At 43.6% G+C, this 16,454-nt stretch overlaps 1 protein-coding gene across 4 annotated transcripts in view; it reads left to right on the top strand.

The window, feature by feature from the left end:
* The first annotated feature begins 13,369 nt into the window (after positions 1 to 13,369).
* The window catches only part of MTR (5-methyltetrahydrofolate-homocysteine methyltransferase), a 111,100-nt gene continuing 108,015 nt past the window's right edge, over positions 13,370 to 16,454 (top strand). For 2 of the 4 annotated variants that reach the window (XM_023216192.2, XM_023216191.2), the window contains exon 1: positions 13,370 to 13,820. In XM_023216192.2, coding sequence (XP_023071960.2) covers positions 13,787 to 13,820 — 34 coding nt within the window. In that variant the 5' untranslated portion in view covers positions 13,370 to 13,786. The remainder of the gene's footprint in view (positions 13,821 to 16,454) is intronic. The other 2 variants (XR_002732376.2, XR_002732375.2) reach the window with 1 other exon arrangement.

The following is a 16,454-nucleotide window of genomic DNA, read 5'->3' as shown; positions in this document are numbered from 1 at the left end:
AACTTAAGAAATTTGACATTACCCTGTTGGAGGAGCACAAAGTTACAAATAAACAAAAAAAGAACCACGTCCGAGAGACTGTTGGACACCATATTAGTTTGTTCTCACACTGCTATAAAGAATTGCCCAACACTGGGTAATTTATAAAGAAAAGAGGTTTAATTGACTCACAGTTTTGCATGGCTCGGGAGGCCTCAGGAAACTTACAATCATGGTGGAAGAGGAAGCAGTCACCTTCTTCATAAGGTGGCAGGAGAGAGAAGAGTGAGTGAAGGAGGAACTTGCCAAACACTTATAAAACCATCAGATCTCATGAGAACTCACTCACTATCATGAGAACAGCATGGGGGAAACTGCCCCCATAATCCAATCACCTCCCACTAGGTTCCTCCCTTGACACCTGGGGATTACAATTCAAGATGAGTTTTGGGTAGGGACACAAAGCCTAACCACATCAGACAGCATCAAGTGTGCCAACATATACATTATAGGAATTTTAAAGGAGAAGGGAAAAGAGGATAGAAAAAAATATTTTATGAAATAATGGCCAAAATCGGTCACAATCTGATGAAAGACATGAATATACACATCCAAGGAGCTCAACAAATTCTCAGCAAGATAAACTCAAAGGGATTCACAGTGAGACACATTACAGTCAAATTGTTGAAACCTGAACACAAATAGCAAGAGAGAAACTAAGAGTCAAGTACAAAGAATCTTCAATAAGATTAACAGATGATTTCTCATCAGGAACCATATGAGCCAGAGGCAGTTGGATGACAAAGTTAAAGTCATGAAAGAAAAAAACTGTCAACCAAGAATTCCACATGTGGCAAAATGATACTTCAAGAATACAAGTTTAGGCTGGGCAAGGTGGCTCACACCTATAATCCCAGCACTTTGGGAGGCCAAGGTAGGTGGATCACCTGGTTCAAGATCAGTCTGGCCAACATGGTGAAATCCCGTCTCTACTGAAAATACAAAAATTAGCCAGACGTGCTGGTGCATGCCTGTAATCCCAGCTACTTGGGAGGCTGAGGCAGGAGAATCACTTGAACCCAAGAGGAAGAGGTTGCAGTGAGCCGAGATTGCACCACTGCACTCCAGCCTGGGCAACAGAGTAAGACTGTGTCTCAAATAAATAAATAAATAAAAATTAAAAAGAATGAAAGTTTATCTGGAAATAAAATTGTTCCAGATAAACAAATATCAGTATATATGCCCTACAAGAAATACTAAATGGAGTCCTTCAGGCTGAAATGAAAGACCAGTACACAGTAACTTGAAGATATGAGAAAAAATCAAAGAACACTAGGACAGGTAACTTCAAAGATTATATATAAAGTAAAAATGCCTGTATTTTTGTACTTTTGGTTTGGTTTGTAGCTTCTCTTTTTCCTAGGTGATTGAAAAGGCAAGTGACATACAAATAATAATTATAAATGTTAGTAGGCACGCAACCTATAAAGATGTAATCTCTGAAAATAACAACATAAAAAAGAAGGGACAAAGATGTACAGGAGCAGGGTGTATACTATTGAAACTAAGTTGATATTGTTCAAACTAAATGGTTATAAGTTTGAGATGTTAATTGTAAACACCAAGGTAACCACTACAAAGGCAGCTAAAAATATACAGAAAAGAAAAGAAGGGAATAAAAATGGTACACCACAAAAAGCAACCAAATACAAAAATAAACAGTAATGGAGGAATTGAAGAACAAAAAACATACAAGACACACAAAAAATAAATAGCTAAATGGCAGGAATATTTGTTCCTTCCTTATCAGTAATTGTATTAAATATAAATGGATTAAGCTCTCCTATTAAAAGACAGATTGGTAGATTGAGTAAGAAAACAGGATACAGTAAGAAAAGAATAAGAAAGTAAGTAAGGATAGGGTAAGAAAACAGATAGTATATCTGTGTATATACTATCTACAAGAGACTCACTTTAGATATAAGGACGCAAAGAGGTTCAAAGTAAGAGGATGGAAAAAGATGTTTCATGCAAATAGTAGCCAAAAAAGAGCTGGGATAGCTCTATTATTGTCAGACAAAATGTACTTTATGTTTAAAAAGCTTGTAAGAGACAAAGAAGGACATTATATATTGATAGAAGTGTCAATATGGCAACAAGATATGACAGTTATAAACATAAAGATACTTAACAAAGGAGCCCTAAAATGTATAAAGCAAAAATTAACAGAATTGAGGGGAAAATAGACAGTTCTACAATAATAGCTGGATACTTCAATACTTCACTTTCACTAATTTGATAGAACTAGAAGACAGAAGGGAAGTACAGAAATAGACTCACAGAAGGTAAGTCCATAAAAGGAAATAAAGTTCTGATATATCCTACAACATGCATAAACCTTGGAAACATTATGCTGTGCTAAGTGAAATAAGCCAGACACCAAAGGACAAATATCGTGGGATTCCACTTACATGAGGTACCTAGAACAGGCAAATTCATAAAGACAGAAAGTAGAATAGCAGTTTACCAGAGGTTGGGGGTAATGAGTTATTGCTTTATTCTTACACAGTTTCTGTCTGGGGTGGTGAAAAAGTCTGGGGACTAAATAGCGATGGTTGCACAATAAATATAATTAACGTCACTGAATTGCATACTTAAAAATAGTAACCCCAGCTGTTCAAGATACTGAGGCAAGAGGATCACTTAAGCCCAGGAGTTTGAGTCCAGCCTGTGAAACACTGGGAGTCTCTGTCTTGAAAAAATAATAATAAATTTAGACAACAGTTAAAAGATAAATTTTATGTTACATATAATTTACCACAATAAAAATAATAATGTAATGTAACAAAACCCAATGCACTGTACACTTTACATAGTATGTTAATTACATCTCCATAAAGCTGTTTTTAAAAAAAGCTTTGAGGGGAATAAGTTGTGATCATAACACAGCAATCAGTTTTGAGAGGCAAAAGATTGTCCTTCAAGAATGTAAAAGGGCCAGGCATGGTGGCTCACGCCTGTAATCTCAGCACTTTGAGAGGCTAAGGCAGGTAGGATTGATTGAAGCTGGGAGTTCGACACGGCCAGACTCTATCTCTACAAAAAATAATTTAAAAATAAAAGAATTTCATAGACAGCCAACTAGTTGTTCATGTATATGAGCAGTAGAAAGACCTTTTATATGTAGTACAGCTTAAAGCATCTGTCATGCATGTGCCCTTCTTCAAAAATCACTTGCAACTAAGGGATACTCTTCTCCTTCCCTCCCTTTTGCATTAGAGTTCAAACCCATCTCCTTCCGTGAATCCTTCTCAATACTTCATATTTTGAATTAATTTCTTCCTTTTCTCTAGTCAATAGCTTCTCATTTGTATTTCCATTATTTCATTTATTATGATCTGTTCTGTGTTACTCATTTATATCCACTCTTGGTCTATATATTGCAGCCTCTTTGGGGAAGGAATCCTATTTCGAACATCCATGTTATCCCCAAAGCACCTGACATAGTGCTTATTCACTTTAGGCACTCAACAAACCCTTGTTTTAGTGAATTTTCTGAAGCTCTGCTGTCATTATTATACATTTTGATAATCTGAAAAATGCCACATATTTCAATTTCTTTGAAATTAAGTTTTTTTCTGTTTGTTTGTTAGTTCTTTTTTGAGGCAGGGTCTCCTCTGTCACCCAGGCTGGAGTGCAGTGGTGCAATCAAGACTCACTGCGCTCTCGACCTCCCAGACTGAAGTGATCCTCTCACCTCAGTCTCCTGAGTAGCTAGGACCACAGGCATGTGCCACCACACCTGGCTAATTATTTTTATTGCTTCTAAAAATGAAGTCTCCCTATGTTGTCCAGCCTCATCTTGAACTCCTGGGCTCAAACAATCCTCCAACCTTGGCCTCCCAAAGTGCTGGCATTACAAGTGTGAGCCACTGCTCCCAGTTGAGTTCTTAATTTTAAAAAAATCCAAGATTTAACACACTACAGAACTAACTTTGCAATGTAAATGAATGATGATTGACAAACAGAATAAATGAATAATGGGTGATTAAATATTTATTTGAAGCAATATGTACATTATTTAATTTTAATGGTTTCAGTCACTTTTTCATTTTTGTGCGACATCCAAATGAATGGTTTTAATTTTCATAAGAACTTTCTATTAGGGTCCTTAATACCAACTGGCCATCCAGGTGTAAAAGTTACCTTACATACTTTTAGAAGTTGTCCGGGAGCAGTGGCTCACGCCCGTAATCCCAACACTTCGGGAGGCCGAGGTGGGCAGATCACCTGAGGTCAGGAGTTCGAGACCAGCCTAGCCAACATGGCAAAACCCTGTCTCTACTAAAAATGCAAAAAATTAACTGGGTGTGGTGGACGCCTGTAATCCCAGCTACTTGCGAGGGTGAGGCAGGAGAATTGCTTGAACTTGGGAGGCAGAGGTTGCAGTGAGCCGAGATTGTGCCATTGCACTCCAGCCTGGGAGAGAAGAATGAAACTCCATCTCAAAAAAAAAAAAAAAAGAAAAGTAAGGAAAAGAAAAGAAGTATATGATACATGTATGTATTCTTAATCCTACACCAAAGTATACTCTTGTTCCATTTTAAATGGAAAGAGCAATCCCAATATGGTCAACTGTCACCAGAGAAGGACTAGCTCACCACCTAGGAATTGTTGGGTGACTTTGAAGGGTAATATTGTTAAGCCACAGAAACCTGAGGGAGCCAATCTCCATTATAGATACCAGCTGCACTTCATCTGAGGAACAAGATTAAAGATCCTATCAGCTGGGTGGACATTGCTGAGTTTCTTTCTCTGTGCCTCTGTCCTAACCAGTACTCCTTTCCACTCCGCTCATTTTCTGAAGTACCTGGCCTCTCTCTGTTCTTATGAGGCCACCAATCCCATAATGGGGGCCCCACCCTGCAGACCTCATCTAACCCAAATTACCTCCCAAAGGCTCCACTTACAAATACCATCAACATATGAATATGGTGGATTAAGTTTCCAACAGATGAACTTTGGGCGACATATTCAACCACAGCATTACTTAAATAAGACTTTTTATTTATTTATTTTTCATTTATTTGAGACAGGGTCTCATTCTGTCACCCAGGTTGGAATGCGGTGACACAACCTTGGCTCACTGCAACCTCAGCATCTCAGGTTCAAGCGATCCTCCTACCTAAACCTCCCAAGTAGCTGGAACTTCAGGCATGCACCATCACACCTGGCTAATTTTTGTATTTTTGGTGTAGACAGGGTTCCGTCATATTGGCCAGGCTGGTCTTGATCTCCTGGCCTCAAGTGATCCACCTGCTTTGGCCTCCCAAAGTGCTGGGATTATAGGTGTGAGTCACCACGTCTGGCCAAATAAGACTTTTTAAATCAAATAACAGACATAAAAGCACACAAGGCAAAAGGCCACACATTGAACCACGCAAAGGTACCTTACCTACTGATGGCAGTGGTGGGCTGTCCAGAGCCGCTGGTGCCATGGTTCCAGCTGCAGCAGGTAGGCGCAAGTGGTGACAGCAAGAGCAGCTGTGGGGGCAGCAGTGGTGACCATGGGTTCCTGTGCCCCGTGTCCCCCATGCCGTGTGTCCCACAGGCAGCTGACTGTGCTGCCCACTCTTGTCTGACCAGGGCTGCATGCTCCACAGAGTCTGTGGGAGCCAGGAACAAGTGGGAGCCCTGCCCCTTCTGATTGGTGAGGCAGGAGCTCCCCGAGTGCAGCTGCAGCCATCCCACCATGGCTGCAGACCCCGCATCTCTGCACTGTCTAGGGCCTGTGAAGGTCCCCTGCCCCTGTGAAGGGTTGGAAGTGTCTGCTCCCTCTGCCTGGCTTCTCTCCACTGTTGATGCCCACTCCAATCTCAGAGCAGAGTCAGGGCCATGCCTGGGTGCTGTTGCAGCCTGGCCAGGTAAGCATACACCTTGGGCAGTGCAGACACACCAGCCCCCTGCTGCCTTGTTCCCCTCCAGACTTTGGGCACCGACAAGCATGGGAGGGAGGCTGAGGGGGCACTGAGGACATCTGGGTGCTGGCCTGCAGGTGCCCCTTGGCATGAACAACCTGGACACCATGAACCACAGCAGAAGACAGACTCCTGGGTGGAAGGGGGCTGATGCCCAGGGAAGCCCCACCTTCAAACTGGGGAGGGCCTGAAGTCTAGGGGGCCAGGCTCCCAGTCCCACAGACTGGAGGGGGAACTTGTGGTGCTTTACCCTGGGCCCACACATGAACCAATTAGCACACACTTCCTCCCCTGTGAGGCCCATAAAAACCCCAGACTCAACCAGACTCTAGCAGAGGACAGATGACAGGGAGATGACAGGATGACCAGCTGCAGAGGGGAGCTGCCCACCCCAGGTTCTCCTCTCTGCTGAGAGCTGAGGAGGTGACAGGGGGCCCAGCTGCAGAAAGAAACTAGATAGTTGAACCCTCATTAGGGCACCCTGGCTACAGAGAGGAGTTGCTCACTGAGGGTCTCCTCTGAGCTGTTCTATTGCTCAATAAAGCTCCTCTTCATCCTGCTCATCCTCCACTTGTCTACACATCTCATTCTTCCTGGATGCAGGACAAAAACTCAGGACTCGCCAAATAGCGAGGCTAAAAGAGCTGTAATACAAACAGGGCTGAAACATGTTCCTAGCTTGCCACATTGCAGGTGAAGAGAGGAGAGAAGAGCTGTGGCCCCTCTGGGAGCCCAGACCTGGGAACTCCCCAAGCCAGGGTTGTAACTCCCTCTTTGGGGCCCTGCAGTTCTGGCATCTTCAGGCTTCTGGGTGCCACCACATTCCCTGGTGCCAGCTGAGGAAGCTGCTTGAGGTGCAGCTGGTTTATCCACAGCCTCACAGAGAGCTGGCACCCATGCTGGCACCTGGAGCTGCCCACTCTGTGGCAGCAGCCGGCGTGTCTGACTGTGCAGAGTGGCTGGACCCCATGCTCGCTCACATACTCCTCGCCATTCCATGACTGGCTCACTCTCCCTTGGAAGCATGGGATCCAGGCTGGTAGCGTGAGCCGAGTATAGCCTTCCAGGACAAGTGGGCCCAGCAGGCCTGAGCAAAACTCGGGCAAAGGTGCCACTGACCACAGAGGTTTCCGGCCAGAAAAGCAACAACTGCAAGGATCCCATAACACTACTAGAGCTCAGAAAAGTTTTGTACTAATATTCTGGGGATGATGTTTGGTGATCTTCTTTTAAACAAGCCAAGTAGGACTATCTCCCATTGAAAATGTAGCCTACTTAAAATTCCAGGATTTGATGTTAAGATGAATTTGGTTTAAATATAAGGATGCAGCAACATTTTATAAACTGATTTCATAATGTAAATTGAGACCAGTAAATCTGAATAACAATTAAAATTACAAGCACTTTGGTGCATCCATTTTTCTGGGGGAGAGAATGCTTTCATCAGCTTCCCAAAGAGTAGTATTAGTGATTAAGTGCATGAACACAGGGAACAGTTTTCCTGGGTTTGAGGTCCAGCTGCACCATCTATTAGAAGTGTGACCTTGGACAAGTCATTCAGCTTCTCTTTATCTTGGTTTACTCATTGGTAAAAGAAGGATAATAACAGCACCTAGCTTATAGAGATCTTTCTCTATCACACCCATCTTGGTTTTTTTTAAATTTATTTAAAATTTTTTTTTTGAGATGGAGTCTCACTCTGTTGCCCAGACTGGAGTACAATGGCATGATCTCTGGTCACTGCAACCTCTGCCTCCTGGGTTCAAGCGATTCTGGTGCCTCAGCCTCCCAAGTAGCTGGGATTACAGGTGCCCACCACCATGCTCGTCTACTTTTTGTATTTTTAGTAGAGACAGGGTTTCACCATGTTGGCCAGGCTGGTCTCGAACTCCTGACCTCAGATGATCCACCACCCTCTACCTCCCAAAGTGTTGACATTACAGGTGTGAGCCACTGCACCTGGCTCCCATCTTAGTTCATAATGATATATTTGGTTACTGTTTGTCTTACCTACTAAGTTGCAGGATGAGTCTGTTTAATCTCATCATTTTAGCCCCAGTGTCTGACATCACAGTGTCAATAAATATTTTGTTAAATACATATATACATAAGTCATAGCCCCCCAAATTTATAGAATTTCTACTATTGGATCTATAAATACAAGAATACCAAGAACACCTTTCTTTCTTTATTATTGTTATACTTTAAGTTCTAGGGTATATGCACAATGTGCAGGTTTGTTACATATGCATACATGTACCATGTTGGTGTGCTGCACCCATTAACTTGTCATTACATTAGGTATATCTCCTAATGCTATCCCTCTCCCCTCCCCCCACACCACGACAGGCCCCAGTGTGTGATGTTTCCCTTCCTGTGTCCAAGTGTCCCTTCCTGTATCCAAGTGTTCTCATTGTTCAATTCCCACCTATGAGTGAGAACATGCAGTGTTTGGTTTTTTGTCCTTGTGATAGTTTGCTGAGAATGATGGTTTCCAGCTGCATCCACGTCCCTACAAAGGACATGAACTCATCCTTTTTTATGGCTGCATAGTATTCCATGGTGTATATGTGCCACACTTTCTTAATTCAGTCTGTCATAATGCACATTTGGGTTGATTCCAAGTCTTTGCTATTGTGAATAGTGCCACAATAAACATACGTGTGCATGTGTCTTTATAGCAGCATGATTTATAATCCTTTGGGTATATCCCCAGTAATGGGATGGCTGGGTCAAATGGTATTTCTAGTTCTAGATCCTTGAGGAATCACCACACTGTCTTCCACAATGGTTGAACTAGTTTACAGCCCCACCAACGGTGTAAAAGTGTTCCTATTTCTCCACATCCTCTCCAGTACCTGTTGTTTCCTGACTTTTTAATGATCGCCATTCTAACTGGTGTGAGATGATATCTCATTGTGGTTTTTTTTTGCATTTCTCTGATGTCCAGTGATGATGAGCATTTTTTCATATGTCTGTTGGCTGCATAAATGTCTTCTTTTGAGAAGTGTCTGTTCATATCCTTCATCCACTTTTTGATGGGGTTGTTTGTTTTATTTCTTGTAAGTTTGTTTGAGTTCTTTGTAGATTCTGATTATTAGCCCTTTGTCAGATGAGTAGATTGCAAAAATTTTCTCCCATTCTGTAGGCTGCCTGTTCACTCTGATGGTAGCTTCTTTTGCTGTGCAGAAGCTCTTTAGTTTAATTAGATCCCATTTGTCAATTTTGGCTTTTGTTGTCATTGCTTTTGGTGTTTTAGACATGAAGTCCTTGCCCATGCCTATGTCCTGAATGGTATTGCCTAGGTTTTCTTCTAGGGTTTTTATGGTTTTAGGTCTAACATTTAAGTCTTTAATCCATCTTGAATTAATCTTTGTATAAGGTGTAAGGAAGGGATCCAGTTTCAGTTTTCTACATATGGCTAGCCAGTTTTCCCAATACCATTTATTAAATAGGGAATCCTTTCCCCATTTCTTGTTTTTGTCAGGTTTGTCAAAGATCAGATAGTTGTAGATGTGTGGTATTATTTCTGAGGGCTCTGTTCTGTTCCATTGGTCTATATCTCTGTTTTGATACCAGTGCCATCCTGTTTTGGTACTGTAGACTTGTAGTATAGTTTGACCTTTGAATTATGTTCCAAATACGATAGATATTCTCAGTTTCAACTTGTTTGTCTTAATTGAACCTCACTTTTCAGGCAAGGCCAGAAAACACTACAATACTGGCTAGTTCCCTTAATTTTTTCAAATCACCTCTACTTTTAAAGTTGCCGTCTAGAGGCAAACAAAAGCAAGCTACCAACATCGATTAGATTACTGAATATTTTAATCATTAAACATTAACCAATCTCTTTTTGTAGTTATGAGAAGATAATTTGTTCTCAATGAACTCTCTACAATTTAAAAATTATTTCTGGTCAGGTGTGGTGACTCATGCCTGTAATCCCACCACTTTAGGAGGCTAAAGTGGGAGGATCACTTGAAACCAGGAGTTTGAGACCAACCTGGGCAACACAGTGAGACCCTGTCGCTATCAAAAAAAAAAAAAAAAAAAAAAAAATTAGCCAGGTGTCATGGTATGTGCCTATAGTTCCAGTTACTTGGGAGGCTGAGGTGGGAGAATCACTTGTGCCCGGGAGTTTGAGGCTGCAGTGAGTCATGGTTGAGCCACTGCACTCCAGCCTGGATGACAGAGTGAGACCTTGTCTCTAAAAAATAATAATAAAAACATTAGTTCTGATTTTCCTCCATGTTCATTATGTACATTTCCAGGATTCAAAGGTAACACTTTTAAAAGTGGTTGTAAGAGTACTGTTCCCTCCTATAGCTTGTTTTTCAAAGTAAAACATTTTAGCAGTTATCAAGTTTAGCTCTTAGGTTACCTTTTTTTTTTTTTGAGACGGAGTCTCGTTCTGTCACCCAGGCTGGAGTGCAGTGGCCGGATCTCAGCTCACTGCAAGCTCCACCTCCCGGGTTCACGCCATTCTCCTGCCTCAGCCTCCCGAGTAGCTGGGACTACAGGCGCCCGCCACCTCGCCCGGCTAGATTTTTGTATGTTTTAGTAGAGACGGGGTTTCACTGTGTTAGCCAGGGTGGTCTCGATCTCCCGACCTCGTGATCCGCCCGTCTCGGCCTCCCAAAGTGCTGGCATTACAGGCTTGAGCCACCGCGCCCGGCCTAGGTTACCATTTTAAGCTGATTAAATACCATATTCTTGCCTGTTAAACAAAAACATTTGGCTGTATTCTTAGGCAAAACCAAACCAAACCAACACCCCCCCCCGCCCCCCGCAAAATTCACAAACCAAACAAAATCCACAAACCAAACCAAAACAAAAAGAAAGCAAAACCAGTCACTCAGTGACACCGTATTTGGACTTTCTGGAAAAAATCTTTTAAAAGTCCTTGCAGTTAATCCTATAAGTGCTCCCCCTACCTTTATTTTTTGGATACTGATATTTTCAGTGTTTGGAAATAAAATTTTGCTTACTAAACCCCTAACTTACGGTGTTGGGCTCTTGCACAGGGCTCCCAAATCCCCACTCCAAGGCTCCCTAGTTACATGAGGCCTTGGTTGTTTCTTGTTTCTTTTTTCTTTTCTTCTTCTTCTTTTTTTTTTTTTTTTTGGAGACGGAGTCTTGCTCTGTTGCCCAGGCTGGAGTACAGTGGCATGATCTTGGCCTCCCAGGTTCAAGCGATTCTCCTGCCTCGGCCTCCCAACTAGCTGGGATTATAGGTGCCCACCACCACACCCAGCTAATTTTTATTTTTAGTAGAGACACAGTTTCACCATCTTGGCCAGGCTGGTCTTGAACTCCTGACCTCATGATCCACCTGCCTCAGCCTCCCAAAGTGCTGTGATTACAGGCGTGAGCCACTGTGCCCAGCTTTCTTCTTGTAACTTCTTTAAGCCTCAATTTCTGCCCCTCTAAAATAGGGGCAATTATATTGTGAACCCAAAATATCTGAGAAGAGTCTCAGTCAATTTAGAACGTTTATTTTGCCTACATTAAGGACACACCCATGGCACAGCCTCAGGAGGTCCTGTAGACATGTGCCCAAGGTGGTAGGGGCACAGCTTTGTTTTCTACATTTTAGGAAGACATGAGACATCAATCAGTATATGTAAGATGTACATTGGCTCAGTCCGGAAAGGTGGGACAACTCCAAGTGGGGAGGGACTTTCAGGTCCTAGGTAGGTAAGAGACAACTGTTGTATGCTTTTGAGTTTCTGATTAGCCTTTCACTGAATACACAATTTACAGGAATAGTCACTTATGCCTAGTCTGGCTTAGTGAAACTATAGGGCAGAGCAAGCAATGAGATGTGCATTTGTCTCACACGAGCAGAGGGATGACTTTGAGTTCTGTTTCTCCTTTGTCCACAGGAGATTTTCTTGTGGGCAAATATGAGGGAGGGAGGTACATAGCTTTTTTTTTTGAGACGGAGTCTTGCTCTGTCGCCCGGGCTGGAATGCTGTGGCCAGATCTCAGCTCACTGCAAGCTCCGCCTCCCCGGTTTACGCCATTCTCCTGCCTCAGCCTCCGGAGTAACTGGGACTACAGGCGCCCACCACCTCGCCCGGCTAGTTTTTTGTATTTTTAGTAGAGACGGGGTTTCACCGTGTAAGCCAGGATGGTCTTGATCTCCTGACCTTGTGATCCGCCCGTCTCGGCCTCCCAAAGTGCTGGGATTACAGGCTTGAGCCACCGCGCCCGGCCGGGAGGTATATAGCTTTAAAAAAAAAATCTTTGTTGCTATCTTATTTAGGAATAGAATGGAAGGTAGGCTTGCTCACTGCAGTTCCCAGCTTTAGTCTTCCCTTTGGCTCAGTAATTTTGGGGTCCCAAGGTTTTTTTTTTTTTTTTTTTTTTTTTTTTTTTTTTTTTTGAGACAGAGTCTCATTCTGTTGCCCAGGCTGGAGGGCAGTGGCACGATCTCAGCTCACTGCAACCTCTGTTCCCAGGTTCAAGGGATTCTTCTGCCTCAGCTTCCTTGGTAGCTGATTTGTGCCTTTTTTAAAGCTTAGTAAACGTCATAATTTGGTAATAATTTTTATTTTTCTGGATGCATTTGCTTTTCCTCACATCTACCATGCTCAGCCGTACACAGCTGCCCTTTATTTTAGAATTCTCTAAAGTGCTGTGTTGTACACAGGGAGCTTCTCCTGACTGGAACAACCTCACCGGGCACCACTCCTCCCTCAGGACCCAGATTCTTCTTTGAAACCTTTCCCTAGCCCCTTTGAATACTGCAGCTCTTTTAAAACGTATGTGGTTCTTTTTTCTCTGTTCAATTATTAATCGAACTAGGTTGAGTTCCTCCTCCAAGAAGGAGGTGGGGGTGCGATGTAGCTTGTATGATTTTGCATTCCAAGTGTGTACCCCAATGCCTGACACATAGTAGGTGCTCAAAATATGTTTACTGTCAATAAGTGACAATATGGTAAATTCAGAGTTTTCACAGCGCGGTCACACGATCTCATTTAATGCCTATTACAACGCTAAAAAATTCTAATTACTACCATCCTATCATTCTTGTTTAGAGTGTGGAGACTGAGAGGTTAACGGTCTTGCCCAGCGCCAGTCAACAGCAAAACGGAACTAAAATTTCAGGGTGGACACCACACAGCGTGTCGAAGTCAGCACGAACTTGGCGCTGTGACTTTTCCTTAGAAGGGCCACTTCGGCTTACACTTCCGGATCCTGGGTACTGAGACGCTAAAAACCCCGGCGGGCAACTGGGGAGCGGGACTACATCTCCCAGAGAGCCCCGGGGCTAACCTGCAGGTGAGTGGTTGACATTGATAGCCAATGTGGCTGCGAGGAGCTCGTGCAGCCCAATCACAGGCCGGAGGGGGCGGGACCTCCCACACCAAGGCCAGATTGAGCGCAGAACTAACGGCGCTCTGAACAGCCCTAAACGTCTACGGGACTTAGAGCCGGATGCCACGTTGTCCTCCTCTCCGGGTTTTCTCTTGGGTCCTTTTCTGTGCCCTCCTGCGACTCCGCCTCTGGCCGCGCGTGTCTGGCTGCTAGGCCGACACCAAGGACTGGCCAGGTGCCCGGGAAGAAAGCACGTGCTCCAGCAGTTGCCGCGCCGCGTGTCTGCCAGTCAGCCCCGCGCCCAGCCCCGCGAGAGGCCCTAGGGCGCAGCGGGCTTTCGGGGTCCTCAGTTCCCCCGCGACGCGAGCCAACGGGAGGCGTCAAAAGACCGGGGCTTTCTGTGGCAGGTTCGCCTGGCGCTGGCTGGCGTGGCCCTTGGCCGTCGTCACCTGTGGAGAGCGCGTCTTCCCCGCCGCGCCCTCTGCGCGAGGAGGAGACTCGACAGCATGTCACCCGCGCTCCAAGACCTGTCGCAACCCGGTAATGCTGCGACCCCGTCCCCGTGGTTCGGTTGTGTTTCTTAACTCGTGCTGTGGCCTCCTAATCCCTGGGGCGATTCCCTTCTGCTGCGGGAGACGCCCGGCGGGGTTTCCCGGCGTGTGGGCGGCACCTTGAGAACTCGGCGCAGTAGCCCGGAGGGCCCCGTGATTTGCTTCACTCTTTCCGCGACCTTCACCTCTTCCTCCTCAGGCAAACCATCAAAACCTGCAAAAAGTTTCATTCCCCTTGCCCCCGGAACACATTCTTAACGTCACAGTAACTAAACTTTCCAGTTCGACGCAGCATAAACCAGCTGGGCCCTCTGAAGTTTCACGTGGTGTGACGTAAATATTGTTGCTCACCTATTGCCAAAGAAAGTTCAGGCGCAGAGAGACAGACGAGGAAACTCAGAGAACTATTTAAAATTACTACATGGAACTTTTTATTTTCTGCGTCTACGCATACTGCTGCAAAACCGCAATATGCACAGACTCACTGTTAAAATAAATGAGCAGACCCCACCTCCAGATACCGAGATGGGGCGTAGTAATTTCAAGCGGTTCTGATATTGGTGGCCCTGGCATCAACAGTGAGAGAAAGCTGGTTTAGCACAAGAACTGAGCGTAATGTTAGCTTTGTAATGAGCTCTGGATCTCTAAGGTCATGCCTGATTATAATTTGTGGGCAGATGCACTCATAAAAACGTACGAGGAGATGTAGAACCGAGAATTAGTGATAAGTACGGAACAGTAAATATCCTATGACATAGTGGGGGATGTTTAGCTTCAGGAAGAGGGGGAATACTGAATTCGTAACGCGCAAGGAAATTTATCAGAGGTTAACTGGTGACTCTATTGATTCTTGGGTTCTGACAACGGGACTGATAGGATTGTCCTTGAAACTAGTGGGACTGTGGCTGAGAAAGACATCACTGCTGTTATTAAATAAGATGTAAACCTCTTAAGATTTAAGATCACCTTAAATCTTAAAAACCTCTCATAGAGGTTTACATCTTATTTAATAAATGGTCATAGGGAGATCATATGTTTATTTGGATAATATCTTTTACTCATAATTTCTGGCCTCCCCCTTCCCATTTAATTTAAACAAGTAAAGTTATTTCCCTTTCATCTGAATTTAGGTGTCATTATCAGAAGCAAAATGCCACTGAAGACTTAAAATACTGTGAATAGTGAGTGAATTTTTTTTTTTTTTTTTAAACAGAAAATGAAAATTGTTGAGTGTTTGAATCTAGCCTAATCCCCTCACCCCAAGGCTGGCTTCTAGAGTTGAGCACTGAGTGGAGTTTAACCAAGTCTAGGGCCTCTGAAGTTCTGAATCAGGCCAGTGCGCCTAGAAAAGACCTTAGAGATAGTCCAGCATCTGTCCATATGAGCAACTTCTTCTGGGATTAGAATCAGATTTTAACTTCCTAATAACCCTTAGTAGTTTACTGGTGTACAATCTTAATGAAATTTTAATGGAGAGCTGAGAATTCCTGATTCTCAAGGTTGGGCCTTAAAACGAAATGCGACTTCAGACCATGTTTGTGTGCCCTGAGGAAGGTGGATGGTGGGCTAGCAAATACATCTTGGGAGAAAATTTTAACTACAGCTTCTAAAGGTTTCTTCGTTTCATCCTTGCTTAGTACTATGAGTGTTACTTGGAACTCAGTTGATGAATGATTAATGAAGGAATGAATAAATGATCCAGTTAATTGCTATCAGCCTAATTCTTCTCTAGGTTATTAAAATCAAAGTAGGAAATAATATATATTAAAATTGGAATACTGCACAAGCAAAGAGATGCCCACAGAGAGGCTGGGCGTGGTGGCTCGCATCTGTAATCCCAGCACTTTGGGAGGCCGAGGCAGGCGGGTCAACTAAGGTCAGGAATTCGAGACCAGCCTGGCCAACATGGTGAAACCTCATCTGTACTAAAAATACAAAAATTAGCCGAGTTTATGGTGAGCGCCTGTAACCTCAGCTACTCAGGTGGCTGAGGCAGGAGAATTGCTTGAACAGTGGAGGCGGAGGTTGCAGTGAGCCGAGACTCCAGCCTGGGTGACAGAGTGAGACTTAGTCTCCAAAACAAACAAAAAAAAAAACAAAACCCAAAAAACAAAGTGTAGCAAGTGTGTGCAAACTAGAAATTAGAGATCCAAAAATGAAAGAGAAAAGTATCTTGCACGTGACTTATAGGGCAGTAGTAAGACTGTTTTTAATAAAGCAAAGACGGGACACTGGTGAGAAAGCATTGGGATCATTTGATAATAATGCAGAAAATGAAAATGTACTTTTGCTGTATGTGTTCCCCATTTAGCACAGTCCTAAGTAAGTCAGACCTACTTGGGGTCATTTTGCCTTCAGGGGAGATGAGTTCTTGACACTGCAATTTGTAACTTACATGCACATATTAGGAATTTATTTGTTTAGGCCTTCATCTTGTCATTCTTTAGGCTAGTTCTTAAAGGTGGTGCTAGCTGACTTACCCCGCCTCCAAATCTGACTAGGGCTTTAACCATTTATTCCCATGTTTATTCTTTGGGACACTTGCTGTGAATCAGAATATTGTTAGCTAGAAAATAAGATATTAATGGCAGGGGAAAAAACCCCACAAAGTATATTCCCTTAA

Source organism: Piliocolobus tephrosceles, chromosome 1 (assembly GCF_002776525.5).
Source record: "Piliocolobus tephrosceles isolate RC106 chromosome 1, ASM277652v3, whole genome shotgun sequence".
In the NCBI taxonomy this organism is placed as follows: Eukaryota; Metazoa; Chordata; class Mammalia; order Primates; family Cercopithecidae; genus Piliocolobus; species Piliocolobus tephrosceles.
The sequence above is the reverse complement of the archived record's forward strand: the minus strand, read 5'-3'. Positions and strand labels throughout refer to the sequence as shown.